The sequence below is a fragment of the Cucurbita maxima genome, unplaced genomic scaffold, assembly GCF_002738345.1.
Source record: "Cucurbita maxima cultivar Rimu unplaced genomic scaffold, Cmax_1.0 Cma_Scf00016, whole genome shotgun sequence".
Classification (NCBI taxonomy): Eukaryota; Viridiplantae; Streptophyta; class Magnoliopsida; order Cucurbitales; family Cucurbitaceae; genus Cucurbita; species Cucurbita maxima.
The window spans coordinates 4,145,520-4,158,770 of NW_019272032.1; the positions used below are offsets into that span (position 1 = coordinate 4,145,520).

General features: G+C 35.2%; 3 protein-coding genes across 6 annotated transcripts in view; 2 read left to right on the plus strand and 1 right to left on the minus strand.

Annotated features, from left to right (window-relative positions):
* LOC111490883 (protein IWS1 homolog 1) overlaps positions 1-3,703 on the plus strand; it is a 5,090-nt gene extending 1,387 nt beyond the window's left edge. The window contains exons 4-12 of the mRNA XM_023139526.1: positions 355-474; positions 759-979; positions 1,051-1,180; positions 1,273-1,335; positions 1,442-1,519; positions 1,932-2,023; positions 2,126-2,191; positions 2,327-2,480; positions 3,298-3,703. Of these exons, the coding sequence (XP_022995294.1) occupies positions 355-474; positions 759-979; positions 1,051-1,180; positions 1,273-1,335; positions 1,442-1,519; positions 1,932-2,023; positions 2,126-2,191; positions 2,327-2,480; positions 3,298-3,396 (1,023 nt within the window). The 3' untranslated portion in view covers positions 3,397-3,703. The remainder of the gene's footprint in view (positions 1-354; positions 475-758; positions 980-1,050; positions 1,181-1,272; positions 1,336-1,441; positions 1,520-1,931; positions 2,024-2,125; positions 2,192-2,326; positions 2,481-3,297) is intronic.
* Positions 3,704-4,264: 561 nt separating this feature from the next.
* LOC111490885 (protein AE7-like) lies at positions 4,265-7,196 on the plus strand. 4 transcript variants are annotated; one of them, XR_002719635.1, is made up of 7 exons: positions 4,267-4,493; positions 5,110-5,237; positions 5,560-5,669; positions 5,766-5,865; positions 6,268-6,313; positions 6,571-6,769; positions 6,968-7,196. XR_002719635.1 is itself a non-coding variant. In XM_023139531.1 (6 exons), the coding sequence occupies exons 2-6, from the start codon at positions 5,118-5,120 to the stop codon at positions 6,669-6,671; spliced, it is 477 nt and encodes a 158-aa protein (XP_022995299.1). In that variant the 5' UTR covers positions 4,265-4,493; positions 5,106-5,117; the 3' UTR covers positions 6,672-6,924. The 4 variants fall into 4 exon arrangements, 3 of the variants coding, with proteins under 3 accessions (XP_022995299.1, XP_022995298.1, XP_022995297.1); XM_023139531.1 differs by lacking the exon at positions 6,968-7,196 and having other exon boundaries at positions 4,265-4,493; positions 5,106-5,237; positions 6,571-6,924; XM_023139530.1 differs by lacking the exon at positions 6,968-7,196 and having other exon boundaries at positions 5,110-5,241; positions 5,564-5,669; positions 6,571-6,924.
* A 713-nt stretch (positions 7,197-7,909) lies between these two features.
* LOC111491423 (DEAD-box ATP-dependent RNA helicase 5-like) lies at positions 7,910-12,941 on the minus strand. Its single transcript, XM_023140337.1, is given in 15 exon segments — positions 7,910-8,246; positions 8,499-8,591; positions 8,687-8,851; positions 9,219-9,312; positions 9,433-9,501; positions 9,610-9,677; positions 9,758-9,814; positions 9,895-9,980; positions 10,119-10,195; positions 11,167-11,249; positions 11,403-11,485; positions 11,488-11,509; positions 12,165-12,289; positions 12,383-12,886; positions 12,938-12,941. Coding segments are annotated over 15 exon segments (1,626 nt in total). The 3' UTR covers positions 7,910-8,150.
* Between the last annotated feature and the right edge of the window lie 310 nt (positions 12,942-13,251).

A 13,251-nucleotide genomic window follows, 5' to 3' on the forward strand; every position in this document is an offset into this window, starting at 1 on the left:
TTTTGATTTTTTTTCCCCCCCCCCCCCCTCAAATTCTGCTTAGAATGAAATATTTATTTTCTTCAGTATTTAGTATTAGAAATTAGAGTGCCATTTCCCCCAAATTAGGCTTACTTTTCCAATATAAATTAGTTTATTTTTCTCGTTCTGTTGTACAAGTACATAGTGATTACTTATGCAATTTTGACCTTCTCAGCATTGAAACGTAATCAGAGGAGGTGGTGGGGTATTGCACTCTTGTTATTATATGTCCTCTCCTCTTTATTTTTTTTATTTTTTATTTTTTATTTGTGCAGGATCAACATTTTTTAGGTTTTTAATGTTTGTAAACTTTGTTTTCTGCTAATGTAATAGGATGACCATGAGGGTACCAGAACAGTAGATGATGATAATTTTATAGATGATAGTGGTGTACATCCAGCTGACCGGTATGGAAGTGATGATGAACCACGTTCTCCCCGCTATGCTCCTGAGGTCAGTATTTTTTTTTTCTTTGGACAACATAATGTTATGAATTAAATGTTTTACTGTTTCATGGTTGTTAGTTAACTGACGAACTGTGTATTTAATATGTAGAACTGCATAATTGAAGAACTATATGAACTTGTTAAAACTTGAGCTCCTTCTTTGCCTGAAAATTTGCATTTTTTATTTCTTTTGAAATAGTCAAATAATAGCTATATCTGAATATGCTTAGATATTAATTAATGGCCTAGATGTTTTTTCAATCACCTACTTTTGGATCTGGATTCTAATAGGCGGAGGAAGGTGAGGAAGATGATGAAATTAATGATCTCTTCAAGATGGGTAAGAAGAAGAAGAAGAATGAGAAAAGTCCTGCGGAAATAGCATTGCTTGTGGAGAACGTCATGGCCGAGCTTGAGGTCACTGCCGAAGAGGATGCAGATCTTAACAGGCAGGGGAAACCTGCTGTCAATAAACTGAAGAAGCTACCACTTCTTACTGATGTTCTTTCGAAGTAAGTAGTAATGCAGTCTTCTATCTTTTCTTTTATATGTTTATCATATAAATTTTGGTCATTTTTCATAGAAAGCAGCTTCAACAAGAATTCTTGGATCATGGAGTGCTAACCCTTCTAAAGAATTGGCTTGAACCTCTGCCCGATGGAAGTTTGCCGAATATAAATATCCGGGAGGCAATCTTGAAGATTTTGACTGATGTAAATAGGTTTTCTATTCTTGTAACATCCTATGATATAGTGGTCATTCAAAATATTCTTATAATGCCCAATACTGTATTTCTTTTCCTTAGTTTCCAATAGATCTAGAACAATATGATAGAAGAGAGCAGCTGAAGAAGAGTGGCCTTGGGAAGGTTAGTGTGAGGTTTACTTTTAGCGATTTTCTTGACTCCCGATCTTTCTTTTTTTCCCCCTTTTTACCAGTCAGAAACAAGTTTGGTTATGATGTACATTTTGTAGGTTATTATGTTTCTATCAAAATCTGATGAGGAAACCACATCCAACCGGAAACTTGCAAAAGATTTAGTAGATCAATGGGTAAGTTGCCCTTTTCCTTCCCCTCTGCAGTTTTATCGTGATACTTCCTAGAAGGTCCTATTCCCTGTTTATCATGAAAGTAGAGAGTTGCAAGATGAAGAGTACAAGTATGCTATTGTGGGGTCATTTTATGTATAGTTGGGAATTATTCCTTATTGTTTCCCTATACACTGGGATAGAGGTTGTTTCGAGCAATGCCTGTCACTTCCAATTTAATTATATGACCATGGATTGTTTTTATTTCAAAGAGTTCTCAATGTTTTCCGGCTTGGGATTGTGCTCCCTAGGGAAGGAAGACTAATATTAGTTGGGCTGGGTCCTGTTGTTGATTTGTCTTGTTCGTTGAATGTCCAACCTTTTAAAGTATGGGACAAAATTGGCATTTCCTGACATTTGAAGTTAATGATTGCAGAGTCGACCCATATTTAATAAAAGTACTAGATTTGAGGACATGAGAAATGTGGAAGATGAGAGGGTGCCCTATAGAAGACCCATGGCGAAAAAGTACTTTTCCTTTTATCTTTAATTTTTCTTTTCTCCATCTACTATTTCTTCTGTTGTCTTTTAAAATGCTAATGAAACCTTGCCTGTAAAACGTTCTTGAAGGTCGGGAAACAAAGCTGCTGGAATGGAATCTCGAGATGGAGATCTTGACTTGGATGAATTCTCACAGTAAGATTTGATCTCATTTATTACGTAGTAGTGGACCTAGTGCATTCAATTCCTAAATCTTAATCTAAATTTATTTTTGTCCTCTTTTTTCTGCATTGTCTACATTTAAGTTCTTTATTTGTGCCATCGATGCAGGGGACGTAAGTCTGGTCAGTCGTCCTCAAGGCAGCATGCTTCACGACCTGAAGCAACACCATTGGATTTTATTGTCCGTCCCCAATCTAAGATAGATCCAGATGAAATCAGAGCTCGTGCTAAGCAAGCCGTGCAAGATCAACGTCGTATCAAGGTTAGTTTTCTTCATTATCATATGAAGCTAAATGAATAGAAAATAATCCTAACCTCAAGGTTTAGGCATTTAGTTTGCTGAACCCCGGGATTAGAAGTACAGGACACATTGTGAGAAAAACTATGGTGACCTATTGTGTACTGGATGTTTAATGTTTAGGATCACACGTTATTCCAGAAGCTAGGAACCTTCCTTTATTATAGGTTAGGAGATTTCTTGTATAAAAAATAAGGGTATATTTGGGATGCCAAAAGCACTTTCAACCTAAAATCATTGTGTTTGGAGGCGATTTATTATTTATGGTTAGAAGTTATTTCAAATATTTCGTGATAGAAGTGCTTTTTTTGAGAAAGCGCTAGCAGTGAATTAGTAGCGAACCACTCAGGGTTGTCCATCTAGTGGTCAATAAGGGCTATGTAAATTATAAATGGCTTAGAGGGAATGAGCAAGCTATAGTGACCACTTATGGAGTTAGGTAGTTGTTTCGTGAAAATAGTCATAGGAAAGCATTTAAAATATTTGTTTGGGGTATAGAATCAAATATTGAAGCGTTCTTAATGAAAACACTTAATAAAATGACTTCTTTTAAAAGCATTACATACACGTTGAATGTCACTTTTGTTGAATTTGAAAGAAAAAGAAGGCATCTTTGCAAATATCTGAAGGGAATATGTGACTCTCGCTACTTGAGAAGGGGAATAAGATGTGGCTTTTTTACATGTTGGTCATTTTGTCAGCGACACATTCATTTATTGTCTCCACGGACTTGTTTGTTGTATACTCCATTCTAAAATCAAAGCTTGATTATCCATGGCAGATGAACAAAAAGTTGCAGCAGTTGAAGGCTCCAAAGAAGAAGCAGCTTCAAGCAACAAAACTTAGCGTCGAGGGTCGCGGTATGCTCAAGTACTTATGACGTGTTATCTAACTTGCTATCGAAAGAACTCGAAGTCCGAGTCTGCCATCCGGATCGTGGCCAGTAAGTCCAACAAATGGCTTAATAATGAAGGATGCAGACGCAGAAAAAACAGCTGCAGTTCGTTCATCTACCAAAAATCTTCCATCAAACTCACCAAGAGATCTTAGTTATTTCTTTCTTTTGCCGTTGAAGTGCTTAAGTTTTCTGTGTACAAAATCACCATCGTATGGTGGAGCCAATTGGGATTTTTGAGAACGCCATTTTTTTTTTATTGAATCTGCCAATGTGCAAAAACCTTTGTTAAGTTTTGTTATGCTTTTAGTTTCCAATAGGCAAAACCAATAAACTCACGATTTGTTCAATCAGTATCTTAAGCTTAAGAAAATTATTTTAATTTTTTAAAATAAAAATTTGGCATAAACCTTTAAATATTTATTGTTTTAATGATATCCAAATTCTTTATATCAATTTTTATTATTTTAGCAGTTAATATTATACTTTTTAAATTGAAATTAAAAAATTAATTTTGGGTTGAATAGTTTGGTGGTAATAATTCTTATAGTGATTTAATTTGTGCATTTTATAATATTGAAGGGTGTAAATGGTAAATTTCATTAGTTTATGGGGTCTATTTTGCAATTTCTCACTAGTTTTTTTCTTCTTTTTTTATTTTTTATTTTTTATTTTTTATAATTATAATAATAATTATTTTTTATTTTAAACTTGTATAAAGAAATTTTGAGGTTAAAAAATGAAAATGAATAGTTTGCTGACAGTTTGGATATGAAAATAAAATGTTTAAAATTAGAGGATCAAAGAAAACAGTTGAGATGGAAATGCGGTTTAAACCGACAAAATAGAAATTTCGATCAAATTTACAGGTTAGTATAAATCTCTCGTTGTCTGTTCGCGGTATTCCTCTCCGGCTCCCCGGTAACCCCAAAGCAGCTGCAAGCTACTATTGAGTTCATCTTCTTCCGCCACCGCCGCCTGGTTGTTTAGGGCTTCGACTAAATCACAGTGCCGCCGGTGGACTACAACTAGAATCTGACAACCATTAGTTTCGCCTGCCAAAGGTTGAACGTTTCATTGCGGTACTGTTTCATCTGCTTTTTTCTTCTTGGTCTAATTTTATGTTCTCTGGTGACTATGTTTTCTCCCTCAGATTTCTAAGACATATATGGAAAATTTGGATGTGTGAGGTTTGTCGCCAGGGAAAATAATCTTTTACGTTCTGCCATTGTTAAATTACGGTGGGGCGGTTAGTCGAGACGGTTTTTCTTTGGTGTATTCGTGTTTAATTCATTCTTATCGCACTTCTCTCATTAAATGGAATTGTTTGTGTATTGTTTTCTTGGGGTCAAATTTTGGTGGTGATGAACAGCTAGTTTGTTCTTCTCTCTAGGTGCTGCTATTCTGTAACATACTCGAGTAATGTTTATTTGTTTTTTTATGTATAAATTTCCTACTTAGTCATTAAGTAGATGACTCTTGACAAATTATTGATTTATATTTCGATCATTTTGCTGTATGCGGATTTTCATAGGAGTAGATACTTCCCAGTGAACTTAATATTTTATCCGATTATATTTAGTTAATAGAATCAGATTCAAATTTGGAAGATGTTATAATCTCTATATTTTTCTTCCTTACTGCCATCGATTGGTTCAATGAATTTTGTTTTTAATGTTTGGTTGATGTACTAGCCAGGCAAGAAGATGGTTTCTGGGTTGATAAATGCAAATCCAGTTGTATACCAAAAGAAAGAGCGGCGGGCTCGAAACACTCCATGTGATAGTGACGAATATGCAGTGGAACCCATTGATCAGTTGGAAATTTTATACCCTCGATACCCTCGATACCCTCAATCAAGAGATTAGAGGTTTGAATCTCCACCCAAAAAGTGGAAAAAAAGAAAAGCTTCTTTATTGAAATGATAGCCTCCAGTCAGTCGAGGCTCAAGGAATCCTGTGCTTTTCTATATTGCTTTATACCTTAAGGATAAGTAATTGTGACTTTTTTATTAATGAAATTGTGGTTTCTTATCCACTTTGTGTAAACTGTATCTGAAGAGGCATTTTTATATAAGTTTTGTGGAATTCAAAGGGATTATGAATCTGATTTGTGCATGTTAACACTATATAATTTTCCTTAACATTCTTAAATCATATTAGAGATATAAAAGATCCTGAGCACCCTTACTCTTTCGAAGAGCTTAAAGTAATAACAGAAGATGCAATTGAAGTAGATGATAAGCTTAGCTATGTGAGGTAACCTAATCTTTAGTATTCCTGCTGTCCTAACCTCATTCATCAATCATAATTGTAACGTTTGTTTATTCTGGTGGTTGAGTCCCTTTTGTAAATGGTTATATTTACTCCAACAGTTGAACATTGTAGCATGGCAACAATTATTGGTTTGTGCTTAAGAGTTAAGCTTATGAGGAGCCTACCTTCTCGGTACAAGGTATGAATCTTGAATCTTGTTCCTTATTATTGGCTAAGCATTCATCTCACCAATGCATGGTTGGGTCGATTCGTACTCATATTTCAGCATGTAATTATAGAATCTAATCTAAGTATGCTATATCAGGTTATAAAATGTCTCTTATAAATTGGAGAAAAATGACTCTTCTTAGGAATACGTGGAAATAAAGAAATCAAAGAATATTCGTAGAAAAGACAGACTTGTACGAAACTTTTCGATAATTTTGTTTACCAAGCTATATCTAAGCTATATCTAATATGGTGGTGATTTTAGAAACCTAAATTAGGAAAATTTCCCCCTTGTTCTAAACTTCAAAATAATTTCATTTTACATTTGCAAATTCATTTTTTATTGGTTAAAACCCATTCCCCATTGTTTTAGGTTGACATAAGAGTAGCTCCTGGATCGCATGCGACTGAAGCAGCAGGTATGTCGGTGACTTTTTCCTGTTAACTGTACATGCTCTCATGTTTTAAATTCTACCTCGCTCCTACACATTAGCAGTCACCAAGCGACCATAAATCTACTTTTTCTACTAATTTCTATTCAACATCTAGTTTTACATTATGAAAAGCATCAATGATGAGTTGCCTTTTGGAAAAAAATTATGAATATTTTGCTCGTAGCTATAATTTATAATTACCTACGCGTCGGTTCCTTAAGTCGCAGTCTTTTCATTTGCAGTAAACAAACAACTTAATGGCAAAGAACGAGGTGCAGCAGCACTGGAAAATCCAAATCTAGTAGACATGGTTGATGAATGCTTGGCTCCATCTCATGGTTGATCGAGTTGGGAGTGCCAAATGGAGTTAGATCAATACTCATCTGAAATCCAATCACATGGATTTTCTTTTTTTGATCGAGGAAGAGCAGAAATGGTCGTGTAAGTGTGTTTTTTGTGGTTAAGTATTTATGTCTTTAAACTTGATGTTCGTATATGATTGATCGATTCCAGACTCTGTTTGTTCTAGATTCGTTGTTTTTATTTTGGTTTTGATCTCGAGAAAATATATCTATGGAACGACTGTTTGATCTGTAGTCCTACTTCAGCAGCTGATCACTTAAAATGTTCTTGGTGCAGGCCCCACATCTTTTTTTCCTTCGCAAAAAAAAAAAAAAAAAAAAAAAAAAAAAAAAGGATTTTGTGAGCTTTGCTTCACGGGTGGTTCAGGAACATGCATATACTTCTCCAAAAAGATGTTGAGCATAAGCTTGACTTGAATTTTTTTGTCTAAGATATGTAGAGTAAAATTTCCAAACAAAGATATAGAGTAAAAGATCGGGTGTGTATATCTCCATCCGTTTAGCTATGATCGGGTCAATTTGGTCGTCAATCTCATCAAGTACCATATCAACGATTGAGATTGTTTGATTTCTATGGGAGTTATTGTTAGAATGAAAAAAATAAAAATAAAATAAACTTGTAACTTCTTCCACATGTGCCCTCTAGAAACCACAAAGCTGTTAAAGTAATAAATGAAGATTGCAAAAAAGGGGATAAATGCCATTATGTAAAACCATGAGTGGAACGAAGGCCAAAATAATTACCAACATGACTTGAAAACAAAGCAATCCCTAGAAACCCTTTATTTACAAATGAAGGCCTCCATAAATATCACCAATATCCCACAAAACACAAATCCAAAAAGAACCAATGGCTAGAATCTCATTCATTTTCGTCTTCATATTGGCCTTCCTCTCAGTTGCAGCAGCCATGGCAGAGCCCAAAGAAAAAGATGGTGCAGTGACTAACTTCCCCGACCAGCAGTTCTTATGGGGACGGAAGGAGAGAGTGAATCATGGAAGCTTTAGAAGCCCCAAGAAACATCTTCTCAATCCTCACCATTTTCAGCCATTTGATCCCTTTCAAGACCCTATTGATCTCTGAGAACTTTTCTAATGGTCTTTTGATGCTTTTTCTTTCTTTCTTTCTTTCAAGGGTTTTTTAGTGGTGAATTGTTAGGTAATTGTTTGGGAAAGTTCATATGTTTATATTGTTTGTATTTATTTTGGTGTACTTTGATTTGTACCATAAGGTTGAGTTTTCCTTCTAATTTATGTATGAGAACTTTGTTTGTGGGTTCATGTTGAATACAGGTGGGGTACTACATATATAGATATATTTTTGGAACCTCATTTACCAATACAATAGCGACACCTACAATATCAAAATTTATAATTCAACAGGAAAATGCATGTTTTCCTATAACAAATTAGAATATTAATTATATAAATATGTGGAGAATTTTGCTAAGCTAACCAAATCAGTCTTCATCGTCAGAATCATTGAATGTAATCTTCGTGGACTTGGGGGCATCTGCTGTAATTTCCTTGAAGTGTGCTCCATAGAGCTTGGATTCCTGCAATGAAATCCATAACATCGCCATTTTTAATGTTTTGAGCATCCAAAATATTGAATGAAAGGTTCTACCAAGCTTAATGTTCGCTACTACGTCAAGAATTTACTTCTTTTTTTTCTTCTACCAACCAAATATCAAAATCACTAACAAAAAGTTGATTCCAAAGACAAAACAGCTCGTAATGGAGGCTGGTTATCAGTGTTTACACAAGAATATTTTATGAAGAAGATGAAATAAACAAGAATCTTTTACCTTTTTCTTCACGTGAGTACCAAATTTCAAAAGCGCATCTGGTACTACTTGCTTGGCTTCACGGAGAACATTCACCAGCTCCCCAGCAAGTCCCTAAAAAATGGCAGCAAAGGTTAAGTGAATTGAACAAGCCAAATAATTTTTTTGTAAAAAAAAAAACGGGAGAAATATATAGGATCCTAAATAACCTTGCTTTGTTGCATGAAGAATGTGTGAGCAACACCCTTTTTACCAGCCCGTCCAGTCCTTCCAATTCTATGGACATAATCTTCAGTTGTGAGAGGAAAGCTATAGTTAATTACTACTTCTACATCTGGAATATCTAAACCTCGGGCGGCTACATCAGTAGCTATCTGTAATTACCAACATAATATACATTTGAGCACCCCATAGTTAACTATTGAAAATAAAAAGGGAAATTCATAGAATATTCCCATCACAACAGGAAGCAGTTTAGCATGAAAAATATATACTTCTACTGTTACACAGTAAGGTAAGCATAATGGTGTTGCAAGATATTAGTCAGCACTGCAATGGAATAATAGGAAAAACTCACAAAACAGCCTTGACTAGAAGGTACAATTCGTAAAAAAATACCAATAATCGAAGAGAAAAGATTCTGAAAAAAGTGAACTATGATGAAATAAAATTGTAAAGCCTTGTAACAATATGAAAAATAGTCATAAACTGTCGAAGGAACAATTATTTGCAAATGTATACCATTAATGGATAGCTTCCGCTTTTAAATAATGACAATGCTTTTGTGCGTTCAGTTTGTGCTTTGTCACCATGTATAGAAACAGCCTTCCAACCCCTAGAGAATTAAGTATAGGAAAAAAAGGCTCAGAAAAATAGAGAGATCATTCTTTAGGAATTAAAAATCATGTCCTTCTGAATCAGAGGAGCCAAAATTGTAAACACCAATCTAGATTACCTTCTCTGGAGCATTTTTTCGACTCGTGCAGCTTCATTCTTGTACAAGACAAAAACCAATACTCTGTTCCTGGAAACAAAAAAAACCCGTTGTTGCCAAATCATTATTCTCCGATACATATATGTAGAACAAATCATTAATTATAATAATTTCAATTTTATGAAAGGTTCAAAATACCTTTGGGATTTATGGTATTTTTCAAGCAGAGCAACTAAACGGTCATCACGTGCACGATCATCCAAGACCTATCCATGTCAACGATTAATGATTCTTAACTCTAATTTGTTTAATTTATCATAAAGTTCATCTGAATATGAAAGAATACCTCAACTATTTGCATGACATCATGATTGGCAGCCAAATCCTCTGAACCTACAACCACCTGTCATAAAATACTTCCATCTTAAAAGGTTTAAGAATAAAAAATTAGGATATTATTGAGAAATTGCGAAGTGTGCACACCTTTACTGGGTCAGGATCCATGAATTCTTGAGCCAATTGATTAACTTGTAGAGGCCATGTGGCACTGAACATAACCATCTGGCGTTCTGCAAAAGAGTTGGAGCTTAATATGAGTGCACAGCACCATAGAATCTTTAGTCTTGTAGAACCAAACTCAGGATATAACAGTTATTTAAAAGTGTGTGTAAAAAAAAAAAATGCAAATGAAGATCAAATATGTTAACCTGTACAAGTCTGGCTTAATATAGACCGCACTTCTGGTTCAAATCCCATATCCAACATTCTATCAGCCTCATCAAGAGAACCTACAAGAATTTAAGCTGCCTTGTTAATAGGATTACACATCGAGAATAGAAAAAGGCACAACATAGAACCAATGAGAAGGCAGAACAGAGATACTAGTTTGAACCCAGCAAAATCTATTGCCGCTAATCAGTATTCTCTTTCAAATTCATTTTATGAAATAATCAACGAAATTTTGAGTAACAGATTGCATGCATACTGTTAATATAGCTAGGTTCAAAAATTCTTTACAGTGCACAATTTAATTCATATTTTAAGTTAAACCCAAATTATAATCATCTCTAACTCCAGCACCTTATCGCAACACAAGGTTTGGAACTTCTGTGAACTTTCATGGGGAGAAAATGAAAAAAAAAAAAAAAAAAAAAAAAAAAAAAAAAAGAGAAAAAGGGAGGGAGGGACCCAAGAGAGAATGAAAGAGTACAAAAGAAGCAGAAGGTACATACAAAAAGAAAGTCCAGCAAAAGAAGCCTTAAAGTTAAATATACAAAAGAGGGGCACCAATTAAAAATAATAAGACCAGAGGGTAATAACACAACTCCTTAGAAATTGAACCCAAAAGGAGACATTAAACCTAACATTCAACCAAACCTCCCCCAAGGAACTCGCCAAATTGGATCAAATTATATTTTCAATTTCTATGGTATAAAATACTCTAGTTCACAGGATCCCACATAGATGCACCATGTCTGATTAGCAATCCTACATTGTGCTTCAATACTTCATTTTTTAATGACTACACACAACTAAATAATAAAGATGTTAAATTCACATATTTTTCTTCATGAACGCACAAAATGGCAATTATAGCAACAACAAAAAAAAAAAAAAAAAAAAAAAAAAAAAAAAAAAAAAAAAAAAAAAAAAAGAAGNAGAAGAAAAGATAGACATCAATAGATTTAACTCAAAGTGACCATTCTCCTAAGGTTAAGAATATACAAGTTTTGGTACCAAAGAGATTGGTCACATACCACAAAGGACACTTCAGAGAGTCTGCAGACCTCCATTTCCATCAAATCCTTTAAACGTCCAGGAGTTCCAATAACAATGTCCTGAGGGTAAGAACATAAATGTGTGATTGTATGAAAAAAGAGAGAGTGAACAAAATTAAGGGAAAAAAATGCGTGCTTGTTCTAGGTTGGTTGTAATCTACTACATCAAGAAAAAAGTCCCAAAATCACAAAGAGGAAGCAGAAACATCATACAACACCGGATTTAAGACAAGATATTTGGCTTCCTTTGGAGACACCTCCATACAAACAAGTAGACGTCACACCACACGGTTCTCGGCGTTCTGAAGTACACTTGAAATCTGCCATAGCACATGAAGCCTATAATTAATCACAAATCTGATTCGTAAAACAACAAGATCAACATAAGATTGACATTGCGATGAACACAATTATTATGATCTCAAGGACATTGTCTTCTCCGTTGCAAGACTATCGACACACATAAAACTGATGATGTTTTATGGTAATTACAAGCTTAGATATATTCCACTTAGCTTTACAAGTGCAACTAATCTCATCTCGAGATGGAAAATTTTAATAAGGTTCCAATCCCCGTCCCCATGTTAAAGGTAATATAAGCCAGAAAAAACATATAAACAAAGAAAAATAGCATTCAAAGGGGCTACATGGCGAATTGAACCCTACCAGGGTTTACACATCAGCCATTCATGTGATAAAAGCTTGGCCAATTTCTCATTATTAAGAGGAAACATTAGGCCAGTTTTTCTTCTCTAACCTAATAGGAGATTAATCTAACCCTAGAAAGCTTCCAAAGTCCTGCCTGTAAAATATTTTCCCTCACTTCCCTTGAATTAAATTATTATTAGATAGAACAAAAACTGTACAACCAAACGACAGTCCTGACTAATTAAAAAAAAAATTGAAATATAAGACTATATGCAAATTATCAATACAATATGCAATCCAAGTGAGTTGAATTTCGTGAGAACGTACTTGTTGAGCTAATTCCCTCGTAGGTGATAGAACTAGGCAGAAAGGACTCCGCCCCTTCGGCATCTTGCCCTTTCTCTTGTTCAAAACATGCATAATACCCGGTACACCAAACGCCAGAGTCTTGCCTGTAACCACAAACAACTAAAATATCCGCTATGGCTACACAATGGAGATTATGATCCCATTATAAAATGCTAATAGCCAAATCAACAAATTACCTGATCCAGCGGCGGCTATGCCAATAAAATCTTGACCATGCAACAAGAACGGCCAAGCGTGGGACTGAATAGGAGATGGAGTTTTGAAAGTTCGACAGCATTCCAATACTTCATCTGGAAGTCCCGCTTCGGCAAACGACTTAAGCGGTGCGAACTTTCCCTCCTTTACACCTTTACCAGTGACTACCACGGATCCATCGGTAGAATTTTCATTCACCTTCGGCACTTCCTTTTCATCGGAGGTTGTGATGCTTATGTTTTCGTCCTTTGATTTCTTATGCTTTTTCTTCTTCTTGTGAAGCTCTGAATCAGTTCCCTCCAGTACATTCTTCTCGTGACTAACTTCATCCTTCTCTTGACAACCCGATTCTCTGTCTCTCTTCTTCTTTTTCTTCTTCTTCTCTGTTTTCGTATCGGGTTTCACAAAAACTTCTTGGGCAACCGGTTCGCTGACGGTAGAGCCCTCTTTGAGCTTTCCAACCGTGGCGGTGTCCGGTAGGGGAGCTCAGTGTCACGGTCATGCTCGTTAAGAGCGTGTTGCCCATGGCCACATGCCCATGACAAATCAAACCCTTGTCATATCTTTCATTCTAAGATTTTTACTTTTGTAGTTATAGGCTTATGACGCCTAAAAATTATTATGTCTAGGTCTGCCAGACCTTACAATTTACTATATAGGGAATTATTATGTCTAGGTCTGCCAGACCTTACAATTTACTATATAGGGAATATGAGTAGTTGTCAACTTCTTAACTTATTCCTACCCAATGTTATATATGCTAAGTCGTTATTATCTCTCTCTTGCTTGCTTATATAACGTCTCTTCCAAAAATCTCTCTTTCTAAAATCTTTCTCTACCCTTGTTTTCT

Bases quoted from the DNA above. Each gene is read 5' to 3' on its own strand.
- LOC111490885 (XM_023139531.1), top strand. From the start codon at position 5,118: ATGGTTTCTGGGTTGATAAATGCAAATCCAGTTGTATACCAAAAGAAA. The intron at 5,238-5,559 runs TTATACCCTCGA...TCCTTAACATTC, and splicing joins CCATTGATCAGTTGGAAATT to TTAAATCATATTAGAGATAT. The intron at 6,314-6,570 runs GTATGTCGGTGA...TTTCATTTGCAG, and splicing joins GCATGCGACTGAAGCAGCAG to TAAACAAACAACTTAATGGC.